Here is a 25,763-nt window from a genome sequence, read left to right as displayed (position 1 = left end):
AATACTTTGGCTAATAAACAATCTATTCTAAACTGATGCATCAGTAAACATTAATAGATAACATTTGAACAGAAAATAGATCGATGAAATACTATTTTTTTTAAAAAAAACCATTCCTTACCCTTTTGTGTCAGTAAAACATGACTAAGTAGGGTACAATGAGCAGTCTCCTAATATTTAGTTATTTCTAAAATTTTAATTACATTGATAGTTTGCCTTTCTTCCATTAGGTAACCAAAGGCAGATATCCAAGCATTGACCAGACTCCCACAGTTTATGGCCTTGTGTACCTTCACTATAAAACCAGAATAGCATTAAAGTGCTGGAACATCAGTGTACAGTTTAAGCAGCTACATTTCATTGCACTAAGGATTTAATGCAATGCATTTTATTGGTTCCCTATTGATAAAATATTTGGGTTGTACGCAACAAAGCTGTCCTGTTAGCACAAACACTCTGGCTTGCACAATGGAACTTTCCCCCTCCCTCTCCACACCCAAAATCTGTCCTGGGGTTTCTCCCAACTAGAGATGTAAAATTGGCTTGATAAGAGTGACTTCAAAAGCTGGTACAGTGAAATGTTTATCTTGCCCCTATACAGAATACAGCCCTGCATTGTCTTTAATGAGTGTTGTCACAAGAGTAAGCCAAAGTTGCATACTTAAGTACTGTATGGAATACACCACCATCACAAAAGCAGATTAACAGAAAATGTGGGAAAATACAAAGCTGCAATAACTTTTGGGTGGAGATGACTCTGTTTGCATGCACTAGAGAATCCAGTGATTCTCCACCCAAACATAACTCACCAATGACCTCACCAGTTTCCTAAACACACTCAACAAGGCTTCCTGCCTGTTCTCTCTATAGCCAAGCCATGATCTCAACAGTCCACCTGCGAGTATATGGTAGTGCCGTGATCAGGGTCAAAGGGAGAAGAGATAAAAGTCATGCCAGTGTTAATTAACCCCCCCCCCCCGGTTTTACTGCCTACTTCCTCTGATAAAGCCTGGTACATTTTTTTCATAAAAAGACTTCCCCATTGCACACGGAATTCCCACTGTGGGAAGAAGTAAAGCAAGTACTGTTTATTATAAAGGAATTTCCAAGATTATAGGTTGCTTTAAATTTATGCATTACAGGGATATGCCAGAATATCATTAATTCCTCCTCACATCTAGCTTATAAAAGCAGGTCTGACAGCCAAAAGTGCATTGTGTGGGCATGGAAGGGGCTAGACTTGGCCAGCTCATATCCCTGTGACTTCAGTGAGGCTTAGTAGTAATTCAGCATTTCAACTTGCTCATAACATTCCACGAAACATGAACACATTTCCCAGGAGTGCACAAAAGGGCTGAAGTCACATTATGGATTACCTCCCTCTGCGGAAATGTTAACAATTTACTGTGCTTGTGGTGAAAGGAATGTTTCCTGATCGTGTACATCGAAAGCACACCCCCAAGGCCAGAGAGTCCTCATGACAGAATTTCCTGAACTCCAAAAACTCATCTAGGCAGGAATCACTTCCTTCCTTGCTCCCTTTCACTGGTAATGCAGAACAATAAGTCAGATACTCTCAGTCGCTCCCCAATGTGTTGCTAATGTGAGGAAGCCGGCTTGTACTCTGGGATAATGAGATAAAACCGCCAGAGCACTCTCTTTTTACGTTTTTGCTTGGTGCCTGGGTTCCATTTCTAGCACAGCTACATAAGAGGTCTTCCAATTAGAAATAATCAGTGCCAAGGAACAGTATCATTAAAATGTATAAAAAATCAATCAATCGATGGGAGCAACAAGATCAGTCTGAAACTTAAAAAGGGGAACATATATGCTAAATGTTTTGTAAACAATGAAAAGCTTACATGAGCAGTTTTCTCAAGCTAAAAGACATGGGCGGGATCCCACAAGGAAGCCTTGTGAGCTGGCCCAGCTGAATTCTTTCCTTTACAACTGATCCTCGGGAAATAAATTATTATTATACGCCCTGTGGAACGCCCTCCCATCAGATGTCAAAGAAATAAACAACTACCTGACTTTTAGAAGACATCTGAAGCCAGCCCTGTTTAGGGACACTTTGATGAATTATTGTATTTTAATATTTTGCTGGAAACCACCCAGAGTGGCTGGGGAAATCCAGCCAGATGGGTCGGGTATAAATTATCATCATCATCATCAGAAATTGCTCTCCCCGCAGTTTCAAAAGCAGCATCTGGTAACTGCTATTTGAAGTCGAAAAGCCCATTTGGGTTTGTGAAACAAATTTTACACTTCTTTAGATCCTAGTCCATATACGTTGAGATTACAATGTACTGGTGTAACTTGCAGGCTAAGGCACTTTCTGATAGGTGGTGTCGTATTGCTATTTATATTTTATGAATTTCTATACTCCTTTATATCAAGAGGTCCCAGGAAGATCTTCAAAGCACATAACAGCTAAGGCACAGATTGAGAATGAAGTGGACCCTACTCACCGTTCCCACCAGTGGATAAATGAAACCAGCTCCAATACTGGCTCTCACATCACTAATAGGCAGGATGAAGCCAGTGGGGACACCTTTCTTCTCAGGCATGTGAGAGAGCGACAGGTGAGTTTTTGCCATACAAATTGGGAGATTTCCAAATCCCTGACAAATGACAAATGGAAAGGACAGATTACTGTCAAGTTTGTATGTACGCTGTAATAAAGGAACAACACTCCTTCCAAGATCCTGTGCCAAAATAACATTCTTCAATGAATATAAGCTAAATTCTATGACTAGTAAAAATTAATGGAGTGTACAAAAAGAACTTGGGCCCATGCATACTTTTTTGTGGCCCAATGAATGTGTATGCACATGCTGCATCCCACATGCTTTTCATGCTAGTGAACTGTATGAACTGGACCTCTTGTACCCATAACATGAGAAGCCCTCACTACAAACTGGATAGTTCTCAGTCATCATCCAAAAATATATACGCAATTTATAAAACAGTGGGGAGTGACGCCTACAATATATCCCACAGCATACACCTTTATTGTTTTTACCTGCTGAGTGTAACCATTTATCTGAGATTGTGCTGTAGGAGACAGCTCTATATCCTCTGCTCCATAGATTTTCTGTGCTATCATTCTTATTTTTTCAACAATGGGAAGCTGTGGAAACAAAGAAGATGACAGAATGTTAACGCACATTGCCAAGAGTCTTAAGACACTCTCCTGATAATTATTTCAAGATAATTATTTCAACATTTTATATTGCCCAAGAAAATGTGTATAATTCAATGCTAATACAGTGATACCTTGGGTTACAAACACTTCGGGTTACAGACCCCACTAACCTGGAAGTAGTACCTCGGGTTAAGAACTCTACCTCAGGATGAGAACAGAAATTGCGGCGCGGCGGCAGCGGGAGGCCCCATTAGCTAAAGTGGTACCTCAGGTTAAGAACGGTTTCAAGTTAAAAATGGACCTCCGGAATGAATTAAGTTTGTAACCAGAGTTACCACTGTACTCCATAAAATCGTTTTCTACTGATTCCTAGCACTGAATTTGCCTTTTCCCCCACAGCTGCTGCACACTGGGGTGACATCTTCATCAAACTACAATCCCAAGGTCTCATCCCGGGTCAGTCTCCACCAGTTCAAACCCCTTAAGAATATATGTGAATTTAAGTCTTATTGCCCTGGCGTGCATAACTTTACACTGAATTGCATTTGCCATTTTTTCCACCAATTCATTGGGTTTGGAGAGGTTCTTCTAGAACTCTTCACAGTCTCTTGTTGTTTTAATGACCCTGAACAATGTAGGACCATCAACAAACTTGGTCACCTCACTCACCCCTAACTCTAGATTGTTTATGAACAAGTGAAAAACTTCACCTCTGCTCTTTCTTCTTATGGTTCATCTTTAAAATGGACTTGGGACAGGACAGCCCTCTAAAGAGAGGACTGTCCTCTGCTTATAATGTTGCCTGTAAGGCCTTCTTAGCTAGACTGGCTTACAACAGCTGTGCTTAAGCAAGTGTAAGGTAATTTTAACTCATATATATTTAACTATATATAGTATTTTATTATATAGGTACTTCCTTTTTATTGCAAGTTTGTCAACCACTTTGAAATGAACTGGGATAGAAATGAGAATAAATGCCCACCCCCACAGGAAAAGAGGATAAAAGGATGAATGAAAAATCGGAACACAGGTACCAGTTAACACAAGCAAGGCTCCTCTTTCCCCGCCCCCTGGCCACGTAACAGCAGTTACCTCAGCTACATTTCATTTCGTGATTAAGGAGACACTATAGTGAAAGCCTGGTCCTCATAGCAGAGGGGATTTTACAGCAGGATGCCTTTGAAATCAATAGTGCATTGATCAAACTGTGACCAGCTCATGTTGCACAAGCTTTGATTGCTGCACTTATGGCTGTAAAGCACTTACAGGATCCCTTCGATTAAAAGTACCAAAGAAACATAATGCCTTATTGCTTTCCTGTAAAATGACAGGGCTTAACCTGATCATTATCCAATTTGAGAAGAAACCTCATTATCACATTGCTTTTCAACAAACAGAGAAATTCCCATTCCCTCCTCAAACATGCATTCAAATAAAAACCACAAAATTGCTTAAAGAAATACCCGCGGAGGCATCAGATAATTTCCCCCTCTTTGCGTTCATTTTTCATTCACATCCTATCCTCTCCGTTTATCTTTACCTGCTGTGTGTCACTATGCTGGCAAGGCCTGTCAGCATAGTGACAGGGTATGGATTGGATGACGAGGGTAATGGATTGACCATTGTCAGCATTGCTGCCAATGAGGAATTTCCCCCAACCAAATGCCAGCTTCAGAAGAGGAATTTTCTCAGGAGAAGAGCAGGGAAAGGGTTAAATTCTACCCCTACTCCTGCTCTGATACCATTAGGGAACACACAAGTCTAGCAGATGCAATTTGCTCTGAAGCAAAGATTCACTTAGGTAACTTCTTATGTTTTTTGGTCCTAAGAGGAGGAGGATAATTAAACTCACTCAGAAATATTTTTCTTTTCTTTTGTGAACTTGAAATTGTGTCCCTTGGAAGATTTGTCACTTTCAAGTATGCTGAAAGATGCAAGGTTTGATAATATTCTTTAAATTGATCCTTTTAAATCCAATAACTTCATCTATTTTTTTTTAGGGCTGAGCAAAATGTTTGGAAGTAAACACTTTGGGCTCTAAGAGGGACCTTTGGGGAGCCCAAAATGTTTCACAGAAATAGACCTTTTGCACACTGGCTTAACTACCCTAATTGTGGGTAGCTCTCACTTTAGCACTTTTGTTTGTTTCTTTGGGGGTGAAGGAGTTAAAAATCAGTTTCCCTAGAAATTATGAGGTTGTCTTGTAGTCAAATCTAACACGTCAAATGACAACATTGTAACGGGCAATTTTTTAAACAAACAAAATCATGCTGAAGCAGCAAGTAATTGGGTTCAGGAAGGAACCAAAAGTGAAAAGGCTTATTTTACTGAACAAAAATATTTGTAAAATGTGTCCCCTATTTCATCTCAGCCTCTGTAATCCATATCTTTTAAGAAACTGCTCCTAATACTTAACCGTATGTCTGCTTGAAGATCTTAAGCTATTTTATTGATAATAATCTTATTTCACTGCTTTTGTGTTGAAAATAAGCAGTTGATGTCATTTTAAGTACTATCACCTGCATTTCTAAATAGCCGGATACAAATATGGCTCAACAAAATCTAGTTCATGTTGTTGTTGTTGTTTAGTCATTTAGTCGTGTCCGACTCTTCATGACCCCATGGACCAGAGCACGCCAGGCACTCCTGTCTTCCACTGCCTCCCGCAGTTTGATCACACTCATGCTGGTAGCTTCGAGAACACTATCCAACCATCTCGTCCTCTGTTGTCCCCTTCTCCTTGTGCCCTCCATCTTTCCCAACATCAGGGTCTTTTCCAGGGAGTCTTCTCTTCTCATGAGGTGGCCAAAGTATTGGAGCCTCAGCTTCACGATCTGTCCTTCCAGTGAGCACTCAGGGCTAATTTCCTTAAGAATGGATGCGTTTGATCTTCTTGCAATCCATGGGACTCTCAAGAGTCTCCTCCAGCACCATAATTCAAAAGCATCAATTCTTCGGCGATCAGCCTTCTTTATGGCGATCAGCCTTCTAGTTCATTAGTTACCAATAAAGATCTTACTAGCATCCCCATATAAAAGCCTACAGACAGTGGTGATATATATATGAAGTTAAGCCACTGGAGAATCACAGCGCCTGTTGTGGCTGCAGAGACCAGTCACTCGTAACTGCTGCCTCCCATGTTGTTTTTTGCTGCATGAGCAACACCAAAGTGCCCACGCCTGGGCAGTGTGTTTGGAGGTCCTGGACTGCCCTTACAAATCTAACTTGTAAATATAAAATCTGTCAGTGGAGACTACAACAAGCCATGAGTAGCACAAATAAAACCAGCTCAGGGAATAAACGAGAACTGGCATTTGTAAGCTTTGTTCTTTACATGGTAACTATAGGAAATGTGCTTAATGAAATCCATGCCTCAAGACATTTTTTGAATCACAAGTTACGTGCTTATTGTGGTTAAACTGGATAGGCTGGTGTCACATGCTGGATTTCAGGCGTTTTCATGGATGCCCTCAAGTACAGTACAATATAATGAATGTCTGAGATAATACCTCATGAATAGCTTGGATATAAATCCTGGCAACCTGGACCCAAGGAGAGTATTCCAGCTGGCAGAGTTTGCCATCATAAAATTGTGACTCTTGTTACAATACCTCCATGTCAGCTGTCATTGCGAATGAAGGGGAAGAAATGCAAAACATCCTCATTAATGTAACTTTTGATTGCACTCTGGATACAGCCAAGAACGAAAAGTTGTAAGGAAAGAAAACATTCCACTGTCTTTTCTCAGAAAGCTCCTACTTGTAGTTCAGAGTTCCTTGCTGCTCTACTGTCTACTTTGCAAAACTTTAAAAAGTATATATATATGAGAAGTCCTGATAAAAGTAGTCACATAAGGGTGATGAGGCTTAAATTATATTTGATTCCAATCTCTACGATAACATATTTAGAGCAGAGAAAGTTAACAAATAAAAAAAAATCTGAATGGGCGATGGACAACTCAACTCAGCTGCAGGTGAGATACAGGTCCAAAAATCACATTATATAGCCCTAATAGCCCTACCAATTTTTAAACCATCTTTGGTAATAACTTTAATTGACTTTAGGATACTAAAATACATGTCAATGCAGAAAACAAATCTATAAAGGATTAAGGAATACTGCTTCTTCTGCTGCAAATAAAGCCTAGGGGCTGCCAGCTGGTAGAAATGGCAGTAGGACTGAAGGATCTCCACCCACAAATATAGAAGGCATTTGGGTCAAGGGATCACTAGCCACAGGCAGTACAGAATATGACCTTAAACCCCAGGGACTCATGGTGCCAGATTCACAACTGGAACTGTCAGAAATAGGAGGAACTGAACTTAAGCAAGCTTATATACACTATGGATGAAGCCAGGAACTCCGGTCCCTTCTGTTGGGTATCAATGAAGATACATCTAAATTAGAAAAACATTAGGTCCAAACCCATGGTGATCAGTGACAACATTACGGTCAAGTTCAAATGACAGGGCTTGCTAAACCTCTGTAAGGAATATAAATCACAGAAAGGCAAACAACCCTCTGCTGCAGTTGTAGTTGCATGGATGACTGCAGCTATGTGGTTTCAAACAAATGCCACTTTGAGAGAAGATCTTGCAAAATCTGAATCAGATAGGACTGAAGAAGTGCAAAACATCTTAAAGCTCAAGTCGCTGATGCTAGCATGCTTCAGGTATGCACTACAGTGGTACCTCGGGTTACAGACGCTTCAGGTTACATACGCTTCAGGTTACAGACTCCGCTAACCCAGAAATAGTACCTCAGGTTTGCTTCAGGATGAGAACAGAAATCGTCCTCTGGCAGCACGGCGGCAGCAGCAGGCCCCATTAGCTAAAGTGGTGCTTCAGGTTAAGAACAGTTTCAGGTTAAGAACGGACCTCCAGAACGAATTAAGTTCTCAACCCGAGGTACCACTGTACTGAAAAATGGGCCAAATTACGCCACGTTTGCCAAGCTTATGAACAGTGAAAGGTTATAAGCCTCAGCTAAACAAGTGCCTGTCCAACAAGGATTAGTTAAAGAACTGACTCTTAAAAGTCAACTCCGTGGCACCAGCTACTGACTGTAAACAGCATGAGCGACAAATTAAATAACGTGAACAGAACAGGCAGTCAGATCAGTACAAATTGCTAGCATCACTCAAGACCAATTCATTTAAAACAAAACAAAATGTTACTGAACATATGACCTAGTAATTGGAGTCAGACTGTGCTGATAAAAATTGGCCTTATATTTAATGTCCACATAAATACATTTTGCAGTTTGTTTTTAAAGAGATGGTGAGCACCACCAGTTTTAAAACAAAACTATAAATTATCATGTCCCAACACAACAAAAACTTTTCATAATTCCCCCTACCTCTATGCTGCTTGGAGACTATGATATTTTACAATCTTTGCCTATAAGAAAAAGTTTACATGCTCTTTGAGTTAAATTCAAATATTTAAGCATCCAAACATCTTGTTTCTTTCAATTAGGCCTGCAGGACATTTCTGCATGGAATCATTATTGTTATTTATTATTATTTTATTAAATTTGTATACTGCCCTTCATTCAAAAATCTCAGGCAGCTCACAACATAAAAATACAAAAATAAAAACACAAACTACATTTTTTAAGAACAAGATCAAGAACAAAACAAACCAATAACCTCCCACACACTCACACAAACACATTTTAAACGACATAGAATATTAATCAACCAAAGGTCTGGTTGAAGAGAAACATGCTACAAAACTGTTCTTCATTTGGCCTTAAGCCAAAGAATTTGGAAATGAGGTTATGATGTGTACCTTCAGCAAATGTAACCAGTTGGGCACAATTTACAACTAAAAAATTTAAAACAAAACTTACCCTTTCTATTACAAACAGAATTCTCTGTCCATTGTGAATATGAACCTTTACAGTATTTACTCATGTTACAGTGTTTTATACAGTGGTACCTCGCAAGACGAATGCCTCGCAAGACGGAAAACCCGCAAGACGAAAGGGTTTTCTGTTTTGGAGGCGCTTCGCAAGACGAATTTCCCTATGGGCTTGCTTCGCAAGAAGAAAGCCCATAGGGAAATCTCCGGGGACCTCTTTTAAATGCTGGTGGTGGGGAGCAAAGCCTTTCCCCCTCCGGCCTTCAGAAGAGGTCCAGGAAGGCCGGCGGGGGCCGAAAGGCTTTGCTCCCCACCGCCAGCATTTTAAAAGCAGTCCGGGATAGCAGGGAAGCGCTTCCCGCTATCGCGGACGGCTTTTGAAGGCAGGCAGGGGGGAGCAAAGACTTTTGCCCCCCGCTCGCCTTCAGAAGAGGTCCTGGACCTTCTTGCGAAAAACTCGCAAGAAGAAAAAACTTGCGGAACGAATTAATTTCGTCTTGCGAGGCACAAACTGTACTCAGCCTTCCCTCAGAAGCCCCCCCGTAGCTGTGGACCAGAAAAAGGCATTTTCTGTACAAAGCTGACCCAAAGGTAGCAGCAACATGTGTGAATGTACCCAGTGACTGAAAACTGTGAGACGCTGTACAGCTACAACAGTTTATAAATTCTGGATTAAGGCTTTAGACTCTTCTGCAAGCATAAAAGGAGTGTTTTAGTGAAACAGAACCAGGCTGGCAAGAGTGCTTTTCAGCAGTGGTAGAGCTAACTGCTCCGGCACCTGGAGCAGCGAGCGGCGCCGGGGATGCGCATCCGGGGTGTGTGGGTGTGTGCGCTGCCCATGGTGAACGTCCCGGGGCGGTGGCAATGTCACCCCCCTCAGGATGACACCCGGGGTGGTCCACACCCACCTTGCTCCACCTCTGCTTTTTGGCTCCCCTTTTTATCACCCTGTGAGCTTTCAAGCCCACAACAGCCACAGAGATTAACACAAAGATATAGCAGCCATATTTCATAACTGGAATAAGCATTGACTTCATGTTGGGTGGACCTGGTCCGAGTCACTTGCGAGACTTCCATGACTATACAAATCCACTGTCTACTTTGCTATAGTAAATGTGTGTTTTAAAACCAAACATTTATTATGATTCAGTACATTGTATCCTGAAATCAATTGGGGTAACTAAAAAAAAAAACAACACCAAAAAATGTTATGCAAAACTGTCAGTCTTTCACATGACACTTCTTGAAAGATCCTGCAGCATTCAGTTCAGTTCAGTTGGACCTAATTTGAAGCTGGGTATAGTGGTGCTTAAATCTGACATTGACCACATGGCACAGTTCCCTTCAGATTCATGGTGAAAATGGAACACATGCATCCTGACCATCGGGCCAGAGGTGGACAGCGATTCAGCCAGCCGTGCCCTGTTCTCCCTCTCTCAGAGTCTTTACACAGGTGATGGTGTTGTGAATGAAATTAATGAAAGCTTTGCAGTCCAGGATGTTTATATCCTATTAGTGAGTGGATGGGTATCCTAAAAAGAAAAGTACCTGCCCTGCCTGGGACATTTTGTGAGGTCCAGATTATGTGATCCTATCAGACTGGAAGCGCAGGAGAAATATGCTATCTACATGCAATACAGAATTTACTGTGGTGATAGGTAACAGCTGTACACCTCAAAGGACGCAGGTATAGTATTCTCCCCATGTAGAATGCATTCTATCTTGTTTCAAAGAGCTGCTTACATAAGAATTTGCTGTGTAACACAATGACTACTACTTATACTGTTCATCCCTACATTGGACAAAATAAAGTTGCCAGTATATGTCCAGGATGTGAGGAGTGCTATGTATCAATTCAAAGGAGCTGGACAAATTAAACTGACAGAATATATTTTAATACACTAGGGCTGCCTAAAGAGTCCTGGAAAAGTATATCTCAATGTGGTTTGATGCAAGTTTTGTATTGTTGGAAACATGACAGAAGAATAACAGACTTTTTCATTATTAATTCCTTAATTTCGGAAACTGTGCTGTGGTTTTTAAGTGTTGTATAAATTTATTTGTAGCAAAATACCAGGGCCTTTCTTCCAGTGGAAGTGTTTTGTGAAATCTATACTACGAAACTGTCAATGTAAGCTTATATTGAACATGACACAAGGTACCATGAGGGTCAAATTACAAGCATATTTGCCTATGCCTCAGTAGCTCTGGTGCTGCTTTGAGGAACAACAGATCCCTTCCAGTTTTGCTATGAAGCACGTAGCCTGACTGAGACTAATACTTTAAGAACAGTATAACTCATGTGTTTCTTCCCATGTGTATGCAGAGTGTTGAAATATGCTCATTCAAAAATGCCAGCTGTTGGATCAATATACAGAATTTACCCCTTGATTACATCCTAAGCAACAACTTAGGATGCAAAAAGTGACAGTAAATCACTTTCATCAGTGAAGTAACAATGAAAATCGTGTTGAAAAATATCAGCTGCAATTTGTTATTTTGGGGAAAATTCACTCTGGGAGAGGTGCCTATGAAGACACGTTTATCCTTAATAATTCACCTTTAGCTAAAAACCAGGGAAAGTTGGCGATCAGCTCATCCTGGGCTATGGGGCAATTTTATCCGGTCTCACATTCAGCCGTACTAAAGTTAAAGTGTGGCTCACAGTTTCACTCACAAAAAGAGGGAGGAAAGATTTTTTATTCCCAATATGTACGAAAGAGAAACCTTGCAATTTCAAATGTTACAAGACTCTGTCAGATGTTAACCCAGAGTGGCTGCTTGAATGTTGGTCCCCCCCATACATTCCTTTACATACTCATGCTTTCCCACTCCTCTTCTCACGGATGGTGTTCGATTTTTACTCAGAGTAGACCCTCTGAAATTGATGACTAAGTTAGGTCCATTAATATCAGTGGGACTACCCTAAGTACCTAACTGAATACCATTCCATGTGTACAAAGTGAATAGACATTGTTTTCAGCTACAGAAATATCTTCTGTCTCAGCTTTTATACACCATGGAGCAAGACAGAAACAAGGAACCATGGGCAGAAGCATGTGTGGGGAGCAATGTCTGAATAACCTCATAATGCAACTTGTGTTCAGTGTCATGTGATTAAAAAGATTTAAAATAAGCCTTCTGTTTTGTTTTTAATCTTTTAACATCAGGAGAACAAATCTTTGGATTTGTTATTAGTAATATTTTCATATTATATATATATATATATATATATATATATATATATATATATATATATATATATATATATTTGCTTTCGTAGATTTTCACGGGTACAGGAATGCAGGTTTTGGTGTCTTCGGGTGTCTTCCCGTGTAAGAGTTGGGGTGTCTAGGCGACGTTTCGACGAGGTCTCACTCGTCATCTTCAGGCTGGTGCTTTCGGCTTCTTGTTACTAGAACAGAGCAGGATCTCAGTGTTTGAGTTCTTATAAATACTGTTGAGGGGGTGTGGTGTATAGCCTCCAACGTTCTGGGCAGAGAGGGAGTTCCCAGGTTAGTGTGCCTTTTCTTCTTTTGTTCCTTAATTACTTGAGGGATATCTTGAGTGATTTCTTGAGTGATATTCTGAGTACCACTTAGGAGGGTCATTAGGTGTGGATTAGTTGCTAAAGCTTTCGTGTCTTGACCTCTTGAGCTTGTGAAGAGTTTTTCTGAGAAGATGGCTGTACTGCACTTAGTTGTGCTCTGGCTTGGCTTCGTGTATAGGGGCGAGCTGTGGTTTTGTGCCCTGTGCCAGCCAGATCTGTGTAGGGATTGCAGGGGGGTGCAGCATCCGGAGGTGCCACTATGGTTTGGCTACTGGATGGTGTCTGTACTTTATCTGTGGAGAGGGTCTGGGTTTGGGTCTGGTGTGGTTGATTGGAGATGGCGTTCTGTGTGTCTCTGGTTCTGGTGTCGGTTTTTGTGGGGAGGGCTAATTTCCAGATGTCTGGCAGGCGGGACGTGTCGTCACGCTTGTTCATGTTGTGAGGGTGTTTCTCTATCTCGATGGCTTCCATGATTATTCTCTTGTGGTGATGTTCCATGTTAAAGAGCAATTTGGAATCTGCAAAATTAATTTCGTGTCCTGTTTCTTTCATGTGTTGGTAAAGAGAGGAAGTTTTTTCTTCTTTTTTGACGGCATTCTTGTGTTCTGCGATACGTGCATTTATTCGTCTGTTTGTTTGTCCAATGTACGTGGCTGGGCAGACTTTGCAGGGTATTTCATAGACCCCTTGGTTTTCTAACTGGATTTTATCTTTTGGGTTTCTGAGGATATTGGCTATTTTTTGGTTGGTGCAAAAGGCTGTTTTGATATTGTGTTTATGGAGGATTTTGCTAATTTTATCTGTAGTGCCCTTGATATAAGGAAGGAGGGCCATGCCATTGTTTTCTTCTGTGTCTTGGTTTTTGGGGGGTGTTTCTTTTTGGATTAGCTTCGTAACCCTGTTTTGTTGGTATCCGTTGGCGATTAACACATTTGAGAGATTCTGTAACTCAGTTGTCAAGTGGTCTTTGTCAGCCAGGCGTTTGGTTCTGGAGATGAGAGTCTTGGTTACGGAGTCTTGGCCAGTAGCCAAACCATAGTGGCACCTCCGGATGCTGCACCCCCCTGCAATCCCTACACAGATCTGGCTGGCACAGGGCACAAAACCACAGCTCGCCCCTATACACGAAGCCAAGCCAGAGCACAACTAAGTGCAGTACAGCCATCTTCTCAGAAAAACTCTTCACAAGCTCAAGAGGTCAAGACACGAAAGCTTTAGCAACTAATCCACACCTAATGACCCTCCTAAGTGGTACTCAGAATATCACTCAAGAAATCACTCAAGATATCCCTCAAGTAATTAAGGAACAAAAGAAGAAAAGGCACACTAACCTGGGAACTCCCTCTCTGCCCAGAACGTTGGAGGCTATACACCACACCCCCTCAACAGTATTTATAAGAACTCAAACACTGAGATCCTGCTCTGTTCTAGTAACAAGAAGCCGAAAGCACCAGCCTGAAGATGACGAGTGAGACCTCGTCGAAACGTCGCCTAGACACCCCAACTCTTACACGGGAAGACACCCGAAGACACCAAAACCTGCATATATATATATATATATGTATATATATATATATATATATATATATATATATATATATATATATTTGCTTTCGTAGATTTTCACGGGTACAGGAATGTAGGTTTTGGTGTCTTCGGGTGTCTTCCCGTGTAAGAGTTGGGGTGTCTAGGCGACGTTTCGACGAGGTCTCACTCGTCATCTTCAGGCTGGTGCTTTCGGCTTCTTGTTACTAGAACAGAGCAGGATCTCAGTGTTTGAGTTCCTATAAATACTGTTGAGGGGTGTGGTGTATAGCCTCCAACGTTCTGGGCAGAGAGGAAGTTCCTAGGTTAATGTGCCTTTTCTTCTTTTGTTCATTAATTACTTGAGGGATATCTTGAGTGATTACTTGAGTGATATTCTGAGTACCACTTAGGAGGGTCATTAGGTGTGGATTAGTTGCTAAAGCTTTCGTGTCTTGACCTCTTGACCTTGTAAAGAGTTTTTCTGAGAAGATGGCTGTACTGCACTTAGTTGTGCTCTGGCTTGGCTTCGTGTATAGGGGCGAGCTGTGGTTTTGTGCCCTGTGCCAGCCAGATCTGTGTAGGGATTGCAGGGGGGTGCAGCATCCGGAGGTGCCACTATGGTTTGGCTACTGGATGGTGTCTGTAATTTATCTGTGGAGAGGGTCTGGGTTTGGGTCTGGTGTGGTTGATTGGAGATGGCGTTCTGTGTGCCTCTGGTTCTGGTGTCGGTTTTTGTGGGGAGGGCTAATTTCCAGATGTCTGGCAGGCGGGACGTGTCGTCACGCTTGTTCATGTTGTGAGGGTGTTTCTCTATCTCGATGGCTTCCATGATTATTCTCTTGTGGTGATGTTCCATGTTAAAGAGCAATTTGGAATCTGCAAAATTAATTTCGTGTCCTGTTTCTTTCATGTGTTGGTAAAGAGAGGAAGTTTTTTCTTCTTTTTTGACGGCATTCTTGTGTTCTGCGATACGTGCATTTATTCGTCTGTTTGTTTGTCCAATGTACGTGGCTGGGCAGACTTTGCAGGGTATTTCATAGACCCCTTGGTTTTCTAACTGGATTTTATCTTTTGGGTTTCTGAGGATATTGGCTATTTTTTGGTTGGTGCAAAAGGCTGTTTTGATATTGTGTTTATGGAGGATTTTGCTAATTTTATCTGTAGTGCCCTTGATATAAGGAAGGAGGGCCATGCCATTGTTTTCTTCTGTGTCTTGGTTTTTGGGGGGTGTTTCTTTTTGGATTAGCTTCGTAACCCTGTTTTGCTGGTATCCGTTGGCGATTAACACATTTGAGAGATTCTGTAACTCAGTTGTCAAGTGGTCTTTGTCAGCCAGGCGTTTGGTTCTGGAGATGAGAGTCTTGGCTACGGAGTTTATTTGTGCAGGGTGGTGGTGTGATTGTGCATGTAAGTAGCGGTTGGTGTGTGTTTTTTTCCGGTAGATAGTGTGTCCTAGGGAGCCATCAGGTTTTTTGTAGATTAGGACGTCAAGGAAGGGAAGTTGGTTGTTGGCTTCTATTTCCATAGTGAATTGTATTTTGGGGTGTAGGCTGTTGAGATGTGTGAGGAAGCTATCTAGTTTTTCCTTCCCGTGTGGCCAAATTACAAAGGTGTCGTCAACATATCTCCTATCAATGAAGAAATCCAGCTAAGAATCATCCCCAGAGAAAAATCATCCAGATGCCCCAAACTCTACGGTCTCCCCAAGATACACAAAGAAGGAACACCACTCAGACCAATAGTCAGCTCCATAGGCTCACCTCTACAAAATCTCGCTAAATTTCTCGCTAAGCAACTTCAGCCCTATGCAGAATCTATCGCTTCACACGTTACAAACTCCTTCCAGTTCATAGAAACAATAAAGAAGCAAAACCTACATCCCGATGACCTACTTGTGAGCTTCGATGTTGTATCTCTCTTCACACAAGTGCCCATTAATGAAGCCTTGACAGCCATTCAAAACAAATACAATCCCCCCGAATACATCCTGGACCTGACCAACCACTGCCTAACCAACACGTACTTCATCCACAATGGACAAAGATACAAACAGATAGAAGGAGCACCTATGGGATCACCCCTCTCACCGGTCATCGCAAATCTGTACATGGAACACTTTGAAACCAATGCTTTAGACAAGTCAGAACACAAACCCAAACTTTGGCTCAGATATGTTGACGACACCTTTGTAATTTGGCCACACGGGAAGGAAAAACTAGATAGCTTCCTCACACATCTCAACAGCCTACACCCCAAAATACAATTCACTATGGAAATAGAAGCCAACAACCAACTTCCCTTCCTTGACGTCCTAATCTACAAAAAACCTGATGGCTCCCTAGGACACACTATCTACCGGAAAAAAACACACACCAACCGCTACTTACATGCACAATCACACCACCACCCTGCACAAATAAACTCCGTAGCCAAGACTCTCATCTCCAGAACCAAACGCCTGGCTGACAAAGACCACTTGACAACTGAGTTACAGAATCTCTCAAATGTGTTAATCGCCAACGGATACCAGCAAAACAGGGTTACGAAGCTAATCCAAAAAGAAACACCCCCCAAAAACCAAGACACAGAAGAAAACAATGGCATGGCCCTCCTTCCTTATATCAAGGGCACTACAGATAAAATTAGCAAAATCCTCCATAAACACAATATCAAAACAGCCTTTTGCACCAACCAAAAAATAGCCAATATCCTCAGAAACCCAAAAGATAAAATCCAGTTAGAAAACCAAGGGGTCTATGAAATACCCTGCAAAGTCTGCCCAGCCACGTACATTGGACAAACAAACAGACGAATAAATGCACGTATCGCAGAACACAAGAATGCCGTCAAAAAAGAAGAAAAAACTTCCTCTCTTTACCAACACATGAAAGAAACAGGACACGAAATTAATTTTGCAGATTCCAAATTGCTCTTTAACATGGAACATCACCACAAGAGAATAATCATGGAAGCCATCGAGATAGAGAAACACCCTCACAACATGAACAAGCGTGACGACACGTCCCGCCTGCCAGACATCTGGAAATTAGCCCTCCCCACAAAAACCGACACCAGAACCAGAGGCACACAGAACGCCATCTCCAATCAACCACACCAGACCCAAACCCAGACCCTCTCCACAGATAAATTACAGACACCATCCAGTAGCCAAACCATAGTGGCACCTCCGGATGCTGCACCCCCCTGCAATCCCTACACAGATCTGGCTGGCACAGGGCACAAAACCACAGCTCGCCCCTATACACGAAGCCAAGCCAGAGCACAACTAAGTGCAGTACAGCCATCTTCTCAGAAAAACTCTTTACAAGGTCAAGAGGTCAAGACACGAAAGCTTTAGCAACTAATCCACACCTAATGACCCTCCTAAGTGGTACTCAGAATATCACTCAAGTAATCACTCAAGATATCCCTCAAGTAATTAATGAACAAAAGAAGAAAAGGCACATTAACCTAGGAACTTCCTCTCTGCCCAGAACGTTGGAGGCTATACACCACACCCCTCAACAGTATTTATAGGAACTCAAACACTGAGATCCTGCTCTGTTCTAGTAACAAGAAGCCGAAAGCACCAGCCTGAAGATGACGAGTGAGACCTCGTCGAAACGTCGCCTAGACACCCCAACTCTTACACGGGAAGACACCCGAAGACACCAAAACCTACATATATATATATATATATATATATATAATAGACTTGAGCTTAGGGATCAGTACTTCTTCATTTCTACACAGACTGGGAGAAATAATAAATAACCAAGCCCCAGCTAAATGAAGCCATCTATATCTTCCTCAAATCTATTGTGAGGAACACAGCCAAGACAAAATGCATAGTTCAAGGTGCTTTGGATTAATATGGCTTGGTGCTAAAATAGCAGCTGACTCTGCACATTTCATCTTTCATTACTTTTTCTTGTTCCGTTCCCATTACCCTTTCCTAAATCTGTTTGTAATTTCAGCCTTCTCTTTTGATTCCACAAGTTCAGTGGATGACAGAGGGCAATTCCTAAACTCAAAGCACCCTCCTTAGCTAGATTGCTGTAGGACAGAATTGGCGGCCTAATGTATGGAAGAAAATGTTCATTTAAAAGTTTAAACTGTTATGCGAATCTACACCTCCATCTGTGGCCATACGAGATTTGTTTTCATCTTCCCAACATGGAGCCACTTCCCACCCCGTGTTTGAGAACATGAAAGGAAGGGAAAATATTTAATAAAAACAAATATTTAAAAGTGCCATGCTGTCACGTGGGATGGGCGGAGTGTGCAAATAAGAAAAGGACAAAGCTAGCTTTCAAACTCATCACTTTAAAAAAAAAAAAGATCAGGCAAAAAGCACATCCAGATTTTGTTTGAAAGAAACGCACATTAGGGGGTATTGTACACTTCACTGTATTTATGAATGCTTTCAAGTGCCATGCTGACAGATGTGATTCCTTGGAGGGGGTGGGGAAAGAAGCAGGGTGGCCTACACTTCAGATTAATATGATTTGAAGGCGCAAAGAGGAGCAAAGAAGCTTTATTTGTCTCCCCACTGTGACTATCCATGAGCAACATCTGTAACGGGTAGTCAATGTTGTGCCCTCCAGATGTTGGATTACAACTCCCATCAGCCTCCACCAGCATGACCAATGGCAAGGAGTGATAGGTGTTGTAGTCCAATAACATTTGGAAGCACCATGCTGGCTATCCCTGCTCTATAAGGACCAAAACCTCAGTGCACAAGCATAAAATAACATCCTTGGGTCACAGCCAAACACGTATCTATAATTCCAGCAACATCAGATGCTGACTTAATATCCTGATTAGTTAACTGAGATCAAGCCAGAATTCCCTGGTATGGATATCACAGGGGACTATGGCTTAATACAAGTAACAAAGCCAAAGAGGAAGGAGAATTCAGTCCTTGGACCACGTGGTGAAGGATGGGCTATAAATGTCTATAAATAAATAAAACAGATAGTTGTTTCATAAAGGCCCTAGCTTGGCCACTTCGTTTTGCATAGGCTAGCCCAGGAATTCCTCTGCAGTTTGTATTCTCCCTTCATATCCCAAATTATTAATTCTTATTCTTATTCTTATTCTTATTATTACCCCACCCTCCCCAGCCAGAGCCGGGGAGAATCACAGTAAAAACATAATAGGGGGGAAAGAGGGGGGTGGAAATCCAATTTAAAATACAGGTTAAAATGCAATCTAAAATGCAGCCTCATTTTAAAGTAGCCGATAAATCAAGACCATAAGGGGAGGGAAACATAAGGGTCAGAACGAGTCCAAACCAAAGGCTAGGTGGAACAGCTCTGTCTTGCGGACCCTGCGGAAAGATGTCAAGTCCCACAGGGCCCTAGTCTCTTGTGACAGAGCGTTCCACCACGCCGGGGCCAGTGCTGAAAAGGCCCTGGCCTTAGTTGAAACCAATCTAACCTCCTTGAGGCTCAGGACCTCCAAAGTGTTGTTATTTGTGGACCTTAAGGTCCTCCGCGGGGCATACCAAGACAGGCAGTCCTGTAGGTACATGGGTCCTAGGCCACTTAGGGCTTTAAAGGTCAAAACCAGCACCTTAAACCTTAAATCCTAGCATTTATTAATTTCTAGGGTTTAAGGGGGTCCTCCTCCCAAATCTACAACACCATTATTGATTATTGATGAAATTTATATCTTACCCTTTCTCTTGGATGAGCCCGTATCACTAATATGGCCAGGCAAAAACTTTCCTGTTTCCCACAGGCTTTTGGCCCTCAGTTTGAAGGGTTTTAAGTATTTGTGGCCACATTTAGTGGGCCAGCATCTACAAAACCACTCTTTTTTTATTTGTATAGAGGTGTGCTTTTTGTTTTTTGTTGATTGTGCTTAATTTAAATGGTTTTAGTATTTCCAGTGTGTCTGGAAAACGGCTTGAATCGTTTCCATTAGCAAAGTGGCTCATGAATAATAATAACAAACATTTAAAAAAGCATTCTAAAAGCAGTTTAAATCATTCAACCCAGTGATTTCAGGGTTGTCAGAAATCCTTATGTCCATCAGGGTTTGGCTCCTGATCTACAAACCCTGCATCTGTACCGTATTTGAAACTGCTTCAGTGTCGTTACTAGAGTTGTACCTTGGTTCTTGAACAGAATGCGTTCTGGGAGTCCATTCAACTCCCGGAACCGTTCGAAAACCAAGGCGCAGCTTCTGATTGGCTGCAGGCGCATCCTGCAGCCAGTCAGAGGCTGCGGAAGCCATGCCGGACGTTTGGCTACCGAAAATCGTTCAAAAACTGGAACACTCACTTCCAGGTTTCGATTGTTCAGGAGCCAATTTGTTCAGGATCCAAGGCATTTGAGATCCAAGGCATAGTGGTACCTCGGGTTACATATGCTTCAGGTTACATACGCTTCAGGTTACAGACTCCGCTAACCCAGAAATAGTACTTCAGGTTAAGAACTTTGCTTCAGGATGAGAACAGAAATCGTGCTCTGGCGGCATGGCAGCAGCAGGAGGCCCCATTAGCTAAAGTGGTGCTTCAGGTTAAGAACAGTTTCAGGTTAAGTACGGACCTCCGGAACAAATTAAGTACGTAACCAGAGGTACCACAGTATGACTGTATTACAGTATTATTATTTTTGTCCACCTTTCATCCTAAAGTCCTAGGGAAGGTTCCAGCAACTCAAATAATATAAATTTAAATCAACAGAAATAAATAAAACAGATGAAATATTTTTGAAGCAGAGACCCATGTTTAGAAGCAGACTCCCTGTGTTCAATATAAACATTCTCGGGGGGGGGGGGAATTATGCAACTTTGTAGAACTTGGTTCTGCACAACTCTGATTGGCAGGTGTCCAAGTAGTTCTATACTTTTTCCTATCAAATTAATAAAGCAAAAAACAGGCTGTCTCATTTGGGGAAGGGCCATAGCTCAATGGTAGAGCATCTGCTTTGCATGTAGAAGGTCCCAGGCTCAATGTCTGGCACCTTAAACAGGACTGGGAAAGGCTCCCTGTCTAAAATTTTGGAGAGCCACAGCCTGTCAATGAGGACAATACTGAGGTAGACAGACCAATGGTCTGACTCCATATAAGGCAGCTATGTTCCTATATACATGTACATGCAGCCTTTAAAAAACAAAGTGCCTGCCTGAAGCATGAAGGCAGAGCGAGACTCACAGAGGAACCAGCATTTGATTTACTGGTATGCGTATCTGTCAATCAAATTGTGAGGTGAGGAAAAAGCTAGGCTCATTCCATTGCTGAGGGACATGCTGCAGGCTCTCTTTTTAATTATGTCTGTCTTCACCCAAGTTGATGTGGTGAGAGACGGCTTGTGTCATGTTTTCTGTACTTTGATTTCTTACGAGGAGAAATATGTAGTTCTGACAAAAAAATCTCCAGTCAGCAGAAATCTCTGAGAGCCAAATGGGATTTCGGCTGGCCGCAAGTTGTGAGCAATAGGAACCTTACGCTACAATCTTGTAGCACAAAGGTAGGGGAACTTTTTCAGCATTTCCTTCTGGGCGACCACATGGCGGTAGTGGGCAAGACCATAGGCAAAAGTAGGTGGAACAAGGAGTGGAAACTCCCCCTTTCTACTGCTGACTGGGTGCTACACACACCTTCTCCATCCAGACAAATAAGGGGCATTGTCTGAGTTCAAGGACCCATTTGCATTTAAGCAAAAATACTCTAGAAGGGTGTGAAGCAAGGCCAGTGAGGAGTGTTCAAGGACACATTCCAGCCAAGAACAACACTCAAGGAGGGTGGCAAGAAGGACCAACGAAGGGGTGTCAGAGGGGAGAAAGTGTGGTGTGGAGACAAACCCAAGGGCCAGAGCTTACAGCAGGTTTCCTCAACCTCAGCCCTCCAGATGTTTTTGGCCTACAACTCCCATGATCCCTAGCTAGCAGGACCAGTGGTCAGGAATGATGGGAATTGTAGTCTCAAAACATTTGGAGGGCCGAGGTTGAGGAAGCTTGGCTTAGAGGGCCACATTTGGCACCTGAGTCCCCTAAGTTCCCCACCCCTGTATTACTTAATTACTGAAGCCTGGAAGGTTTGGGAAAGGGATGTATAGGATTCAACATCCACCCTACCCTCATTATCTAGGCTTATTGCTAATGAATGCACTTATGCTGAGTAATAGCTTTCTGCTTCAACTTAAAGCCTTGTTCGAAACACTGGAAGGGCAAAAGTAGTCTTCTTAGATGGGAGCACTGATATGTTGATGATCACTATTTGTATTCTAGCTGATACTAAAAAACAACAACCCCAAATCCTGTGAAATACAGATTGCTTCATAGAGAATTCAGATGGCTTTCGTGGGCAATTCTCTTTAACAATGGGAAAGAAATAATAAACAACACAGAGTCAAACCATTTAGATGGGTTCTTGTGTGAAGACAAACATTGTGAATATTGCAAACTTCTCTGTGGTCTTCTCAAAGCCGCTTGCCGCCTGTCTGCATTTTTGCAAAAATCCCTTGTGTAATTCCCAATCCCACAATTTATTTGGATATCTTTAGCTTCACCTTATTTCTTAGTATTTCAGCCCCTTGACAAATGATGTAAGGCTGTTCACATCTCACTCACGCTCTCAAATCAGGGCACTGTTGATTCTTCACACCACATTCCAACTATGCCAGAAATTTAATTACTAATCTTGATGCTAATTAACTTGCTTACAATAGCTGACAACGCACTAGTTAATCTAGTGCTGTATGCTTTCTAGTATAAAATGGTAGGATTTAGAAGACGAAGAAACAGAGAGCAACTGCATAAAATGGAATTAAATTTAAGACTGACTGTTTTAAAGGGCAATAATCTGGTGAAATCCAACAATAAACAAATGTTCAAGATGTACTTACTTCTTAATTATTATTTTAAATATCCACTCCTCCTTAAAAAGCAAAGATTGGCTCCCAGTAGTCTCCTATCTAGGCAATCATCAGCTCTCCTTCTCTCCACCCCCACCCCCGACAGCTTGCTTTCACAAATACTGCAACATCAGATGCTCCCAGACAGATTAAAGATTTGAACTAAGGAATATCCTATTAGGCAGGGCCAGATGAATTTAAATGGGATGCGGGTGGCGCTGTGGTCAAAACCACTGAGCCTCTTGGGTGTGCCAATCAGAAGGCCAGCAGTTCAAAACCGCATGATGAGGTGAGCTCCCATTGCTTTGCTCCAGCTTCCGCCAACCTGACAGTTCGAAAGCATACCAGTGCAAGTAGATAAGTAGGTACCGCTGTAGCAGGAAGGTATATGGTGTTTCCGTGTGCTCTGGCTTCTGTCATGGTGTTCCGTTGCACCAGAAGTGGTTTAGTTATGCTGGTCACATGACCTAGAAAGCTGTCTGTGGACAAACGCCGGCTCCCTCAGCCTGAAGCGAGTTGCCTTTGACCGGACTTAACTGTCCAGGGGTCCTTTACCTTACCTTTTTACCTTATGAATTAAAAGGGTTGCATGTGTGCCAGATCCTGAGTTAGACATTAAAACAAAGCACAATTCAAAACAATGCATACAGAATTTGGATTCCATCATATATATTTGAACCTAATAGTTTTCAAAGTGTGCAGAGTAAGAACACTTGTAACAGGACATGTTTTAATTAGAATTCTGACAAAAACCACCAACATAGATATGATCCCAACAGGAGTAATGTGTACACCTAAAGATTCAGACTGAAGAGCTACAACTTCCACTATGTGGAAATAAATGCACATACCACAAAGAAATTGGTTGGATCTTTTGCTTACCTCCAGATCATAGAGATATCTGAAGCTATTCTGCTGATTGGCAGCTCTTCTTACAGCCTGAGCCAATTCCACAGCTCCTCTGCCCCCATATGACCAGTGACTGCATGGCACTGCATCAGAAGCTCCAGACTGCTTGGCAATCTCACAGACTAAATCAATCTCAGCAGAAGAGTCCGTACTGCCAACAAAACAATCATTTCATTTACAACTTTATTTATCAGTCAAATTTGCTAAGTGGCTCTCCATACTAATGTACTGAACAGCAGTTCATTAGATAAGAGCTGGGATGGAGAGCCTGTAGCCCTATAGATATTTTTGGTAGACTCCAAGTCCCATCAGCCACAGCCAGCATGGCCAATGGTCAGGGATGATGGGAGTTGTAGTACAACAATATTCGTAAGACCACAGGTCCCCCAGTGCCTGGGTAAGAGAATTATACAAAATATCTAAGCAAATTGTCTATTCAAACTTAGCACTATTCACAGTTTTAACTTAGGCAAGACTAAAAACAATATGGCTTTATACACCATAGGTGCAAGGTCCAAGGTCCATTCACCACTGACTCCTACAAAATTGAACGTGGTAACTGGCACTGGGTTACTGAAGAGATGAGAAAACTGGTTTCTCCTCCTTCCATGTGTGCTGCTACATATCAGATTGGCTACCTCTATTACTTTTTTAGTCTCTAGTTGCAATCAGCAGCCACTCTCTGGAGGAAGGGCTCACGAGTCAGAGGAGCAAGGATAGCTGCAGACCTCAGAAAGTACTGAGGTGGCTGTGGAAGGTACACATAGAAACACCTAGCTAACTTAAAATGAATTCAAATATCCAGGACCTGGTTTGCTGCACCCAAGGGTACTAAAGGAGCTTGTGGATATAATTTTAGAACCTCTGTCTATAATCTTTGAGAATTCTTGGAGAACAAGTGAGGTCCCTACAGTCTGGAGGTGGGCAAATGTTATCCCCATTTTAAAAAACGGTAAAGAAAGAAGACCCAGGTAATGGATTTCTAAAGACCCATAAGACCCAGCATGGATTTCTAAAAAAACAAGTCTTACCTGAAAACATTGAGAGCCACTACAACTGGAACACCAAACTGCTGGGCAATTTCAATTTGTTTCCGTAAGTTGCTGCAGCCATCAGATACCAGCTTGAGATTCTGGTGGACAGAGAACAAAAAGTCGATATAAATTTAACTGCAATAAAAATACTTTTCACTTTTCATTCAATGCTTTTTTTTTTTTTTACTAAAGCCAGATGGTACAGTGAATTTCTCCTCAAGATCATCATATTAAGAGTTCTTAACCGTCCTTCATTCTAAGCCCCCAGGGTGGGTTGCAACAATGTAAGAATGCAGTATTAAAAACAATTAAAACAGCTTACATTCAGACGAATTGGCAGCAGCATGGCAAAAAAATAGACACTCAGTCCTACTAGCCACGAAAATGATGCCTATTATGCACTATGTCTGTGGATTAATAAAAACAAGCTCCTGAAAGTTGTATATGCCACAGCCAAGTTTCCCCAGTTCTAACCCACAGCTCCACCTAAAGGGTTTATATGGTAAACAGGATTAAATGAAGAGATTTCTGCTTATCTCCCAAAGGTTGCAATCCTATGCAGTAAGCCTACTTCTGAACAGAAATACATAGCATTGTGGTTCTTATTAACTGTATTCCATACTGCTTAGAAAATTCTGTTTAACATGTGACTAGTTCAAGGAAGCTCAAATCTGGACAGAATCATGAAATGCAGTCTGCTGAAAAATCTTTCAAGCCTATTATGTCTGAGATTCGAAACTAATTTTGGACACTGCTAATCTATAGATCTCAAGATCTTTACTTGTAGAACTGGTATGGCTGCTGAGCGAATCCACATCTGCAGTTCACATGGGGCTGTTGGTGGTGCACGATGTTACCAGAACA

At 41.9% G+C, this 25,763-nt stretch overlaps 1 protein-coding gene and 2 long non-coding RNA genes across 5 annotated transcripts in view; 2 read left to right on the top strand and 1 right to left on the bottom strand.

Annotated features, from left to right (window-relative positions):
• Positions 1-12,089, top strand: part of LOC308583364 — a 34,020-nt gene extending 21,931 nt beyond the window's left edge. Inside the window, exons 4-8 of one of the 3 annotated variants that reach the window (XR_014006175.1) lie at positions 2,401-2,585; positions 3,548-3,608; positions 4,058-4,178; positions 9,534-11,912; positions 11,943-12,089. This is a non-coding gene — a long non-coding RNA (uncharacterized lncRNA). The remainder of the gene's footprint in view (positions 1-2,400; positions 2,586-3,547; positions 3,609-4,057; positions 4,179-9,533; positions 11,913-11,942) is intronic. The other 2 variants (XR_014006174.1, XR_014006173.1) reach the window with 2 other exon arrangements.
• Positions 1-25,763, bottom strand: part of MTHFD1L (methylenetetrahydrofolate dehydrogenase (NADP+ dependent) 1 like) — a 124,321-nt gene that overhangs the window by 22,975 nt on the left and 75,583 nt on the right. The window contains exons 23-26 of the mRNA XM_081187198.1: positions 24,897-24,997; positions 23,839-24,016; positions 3,026-3,133; positions 2,472-2,624 (exon numbers count right to left, since the gene is read on the bottom strand). Of these exons, the coding sequence (XP_081043324.1) occupies positions 2,472-2,624; positions 3,026-3,133; positions 23,839-24,016; positions 24,897-24,997 (540 nt within the window). The remainder of the gene's footprint in view (positions 1-2,471; positions 2,625-3,025; positions 3,134-23,838; positions 24,017-24,896; positions 24,998-25,763) is intronic.
• The window catches only part of LOC308583372, a 444,074-nt gene continuing 441,687 nt past the window's right edge, over positions 23,377-25,763 (top strand). Inside the window, exon 1 of the long non-coding RNA XR_014006186.1 lies at positions 23,377-23,433. This is a non-coding gene — a long non-coding RNA (uncharacterized lncRNA). The remainder of the gene's footprint in view (positions 23,434-25,763) is intronic.

Source organism: Podarcis bocagei, assembly GCF_964188305.1.
Source record: "Podarcis bocagei genome assembly, chromosome: 3".
In the NCBI taxonomy this organism is placed as follows: domain Eukaryota; kingdom Metazoa; phylum Chordata; class Lepidosauria; order Squamata; family Lacertidae; genus Podarcis; species Podarcis bocagei.
This window is presented reverse-complemented; position numbering and strand designations above follow the sequence as displayed.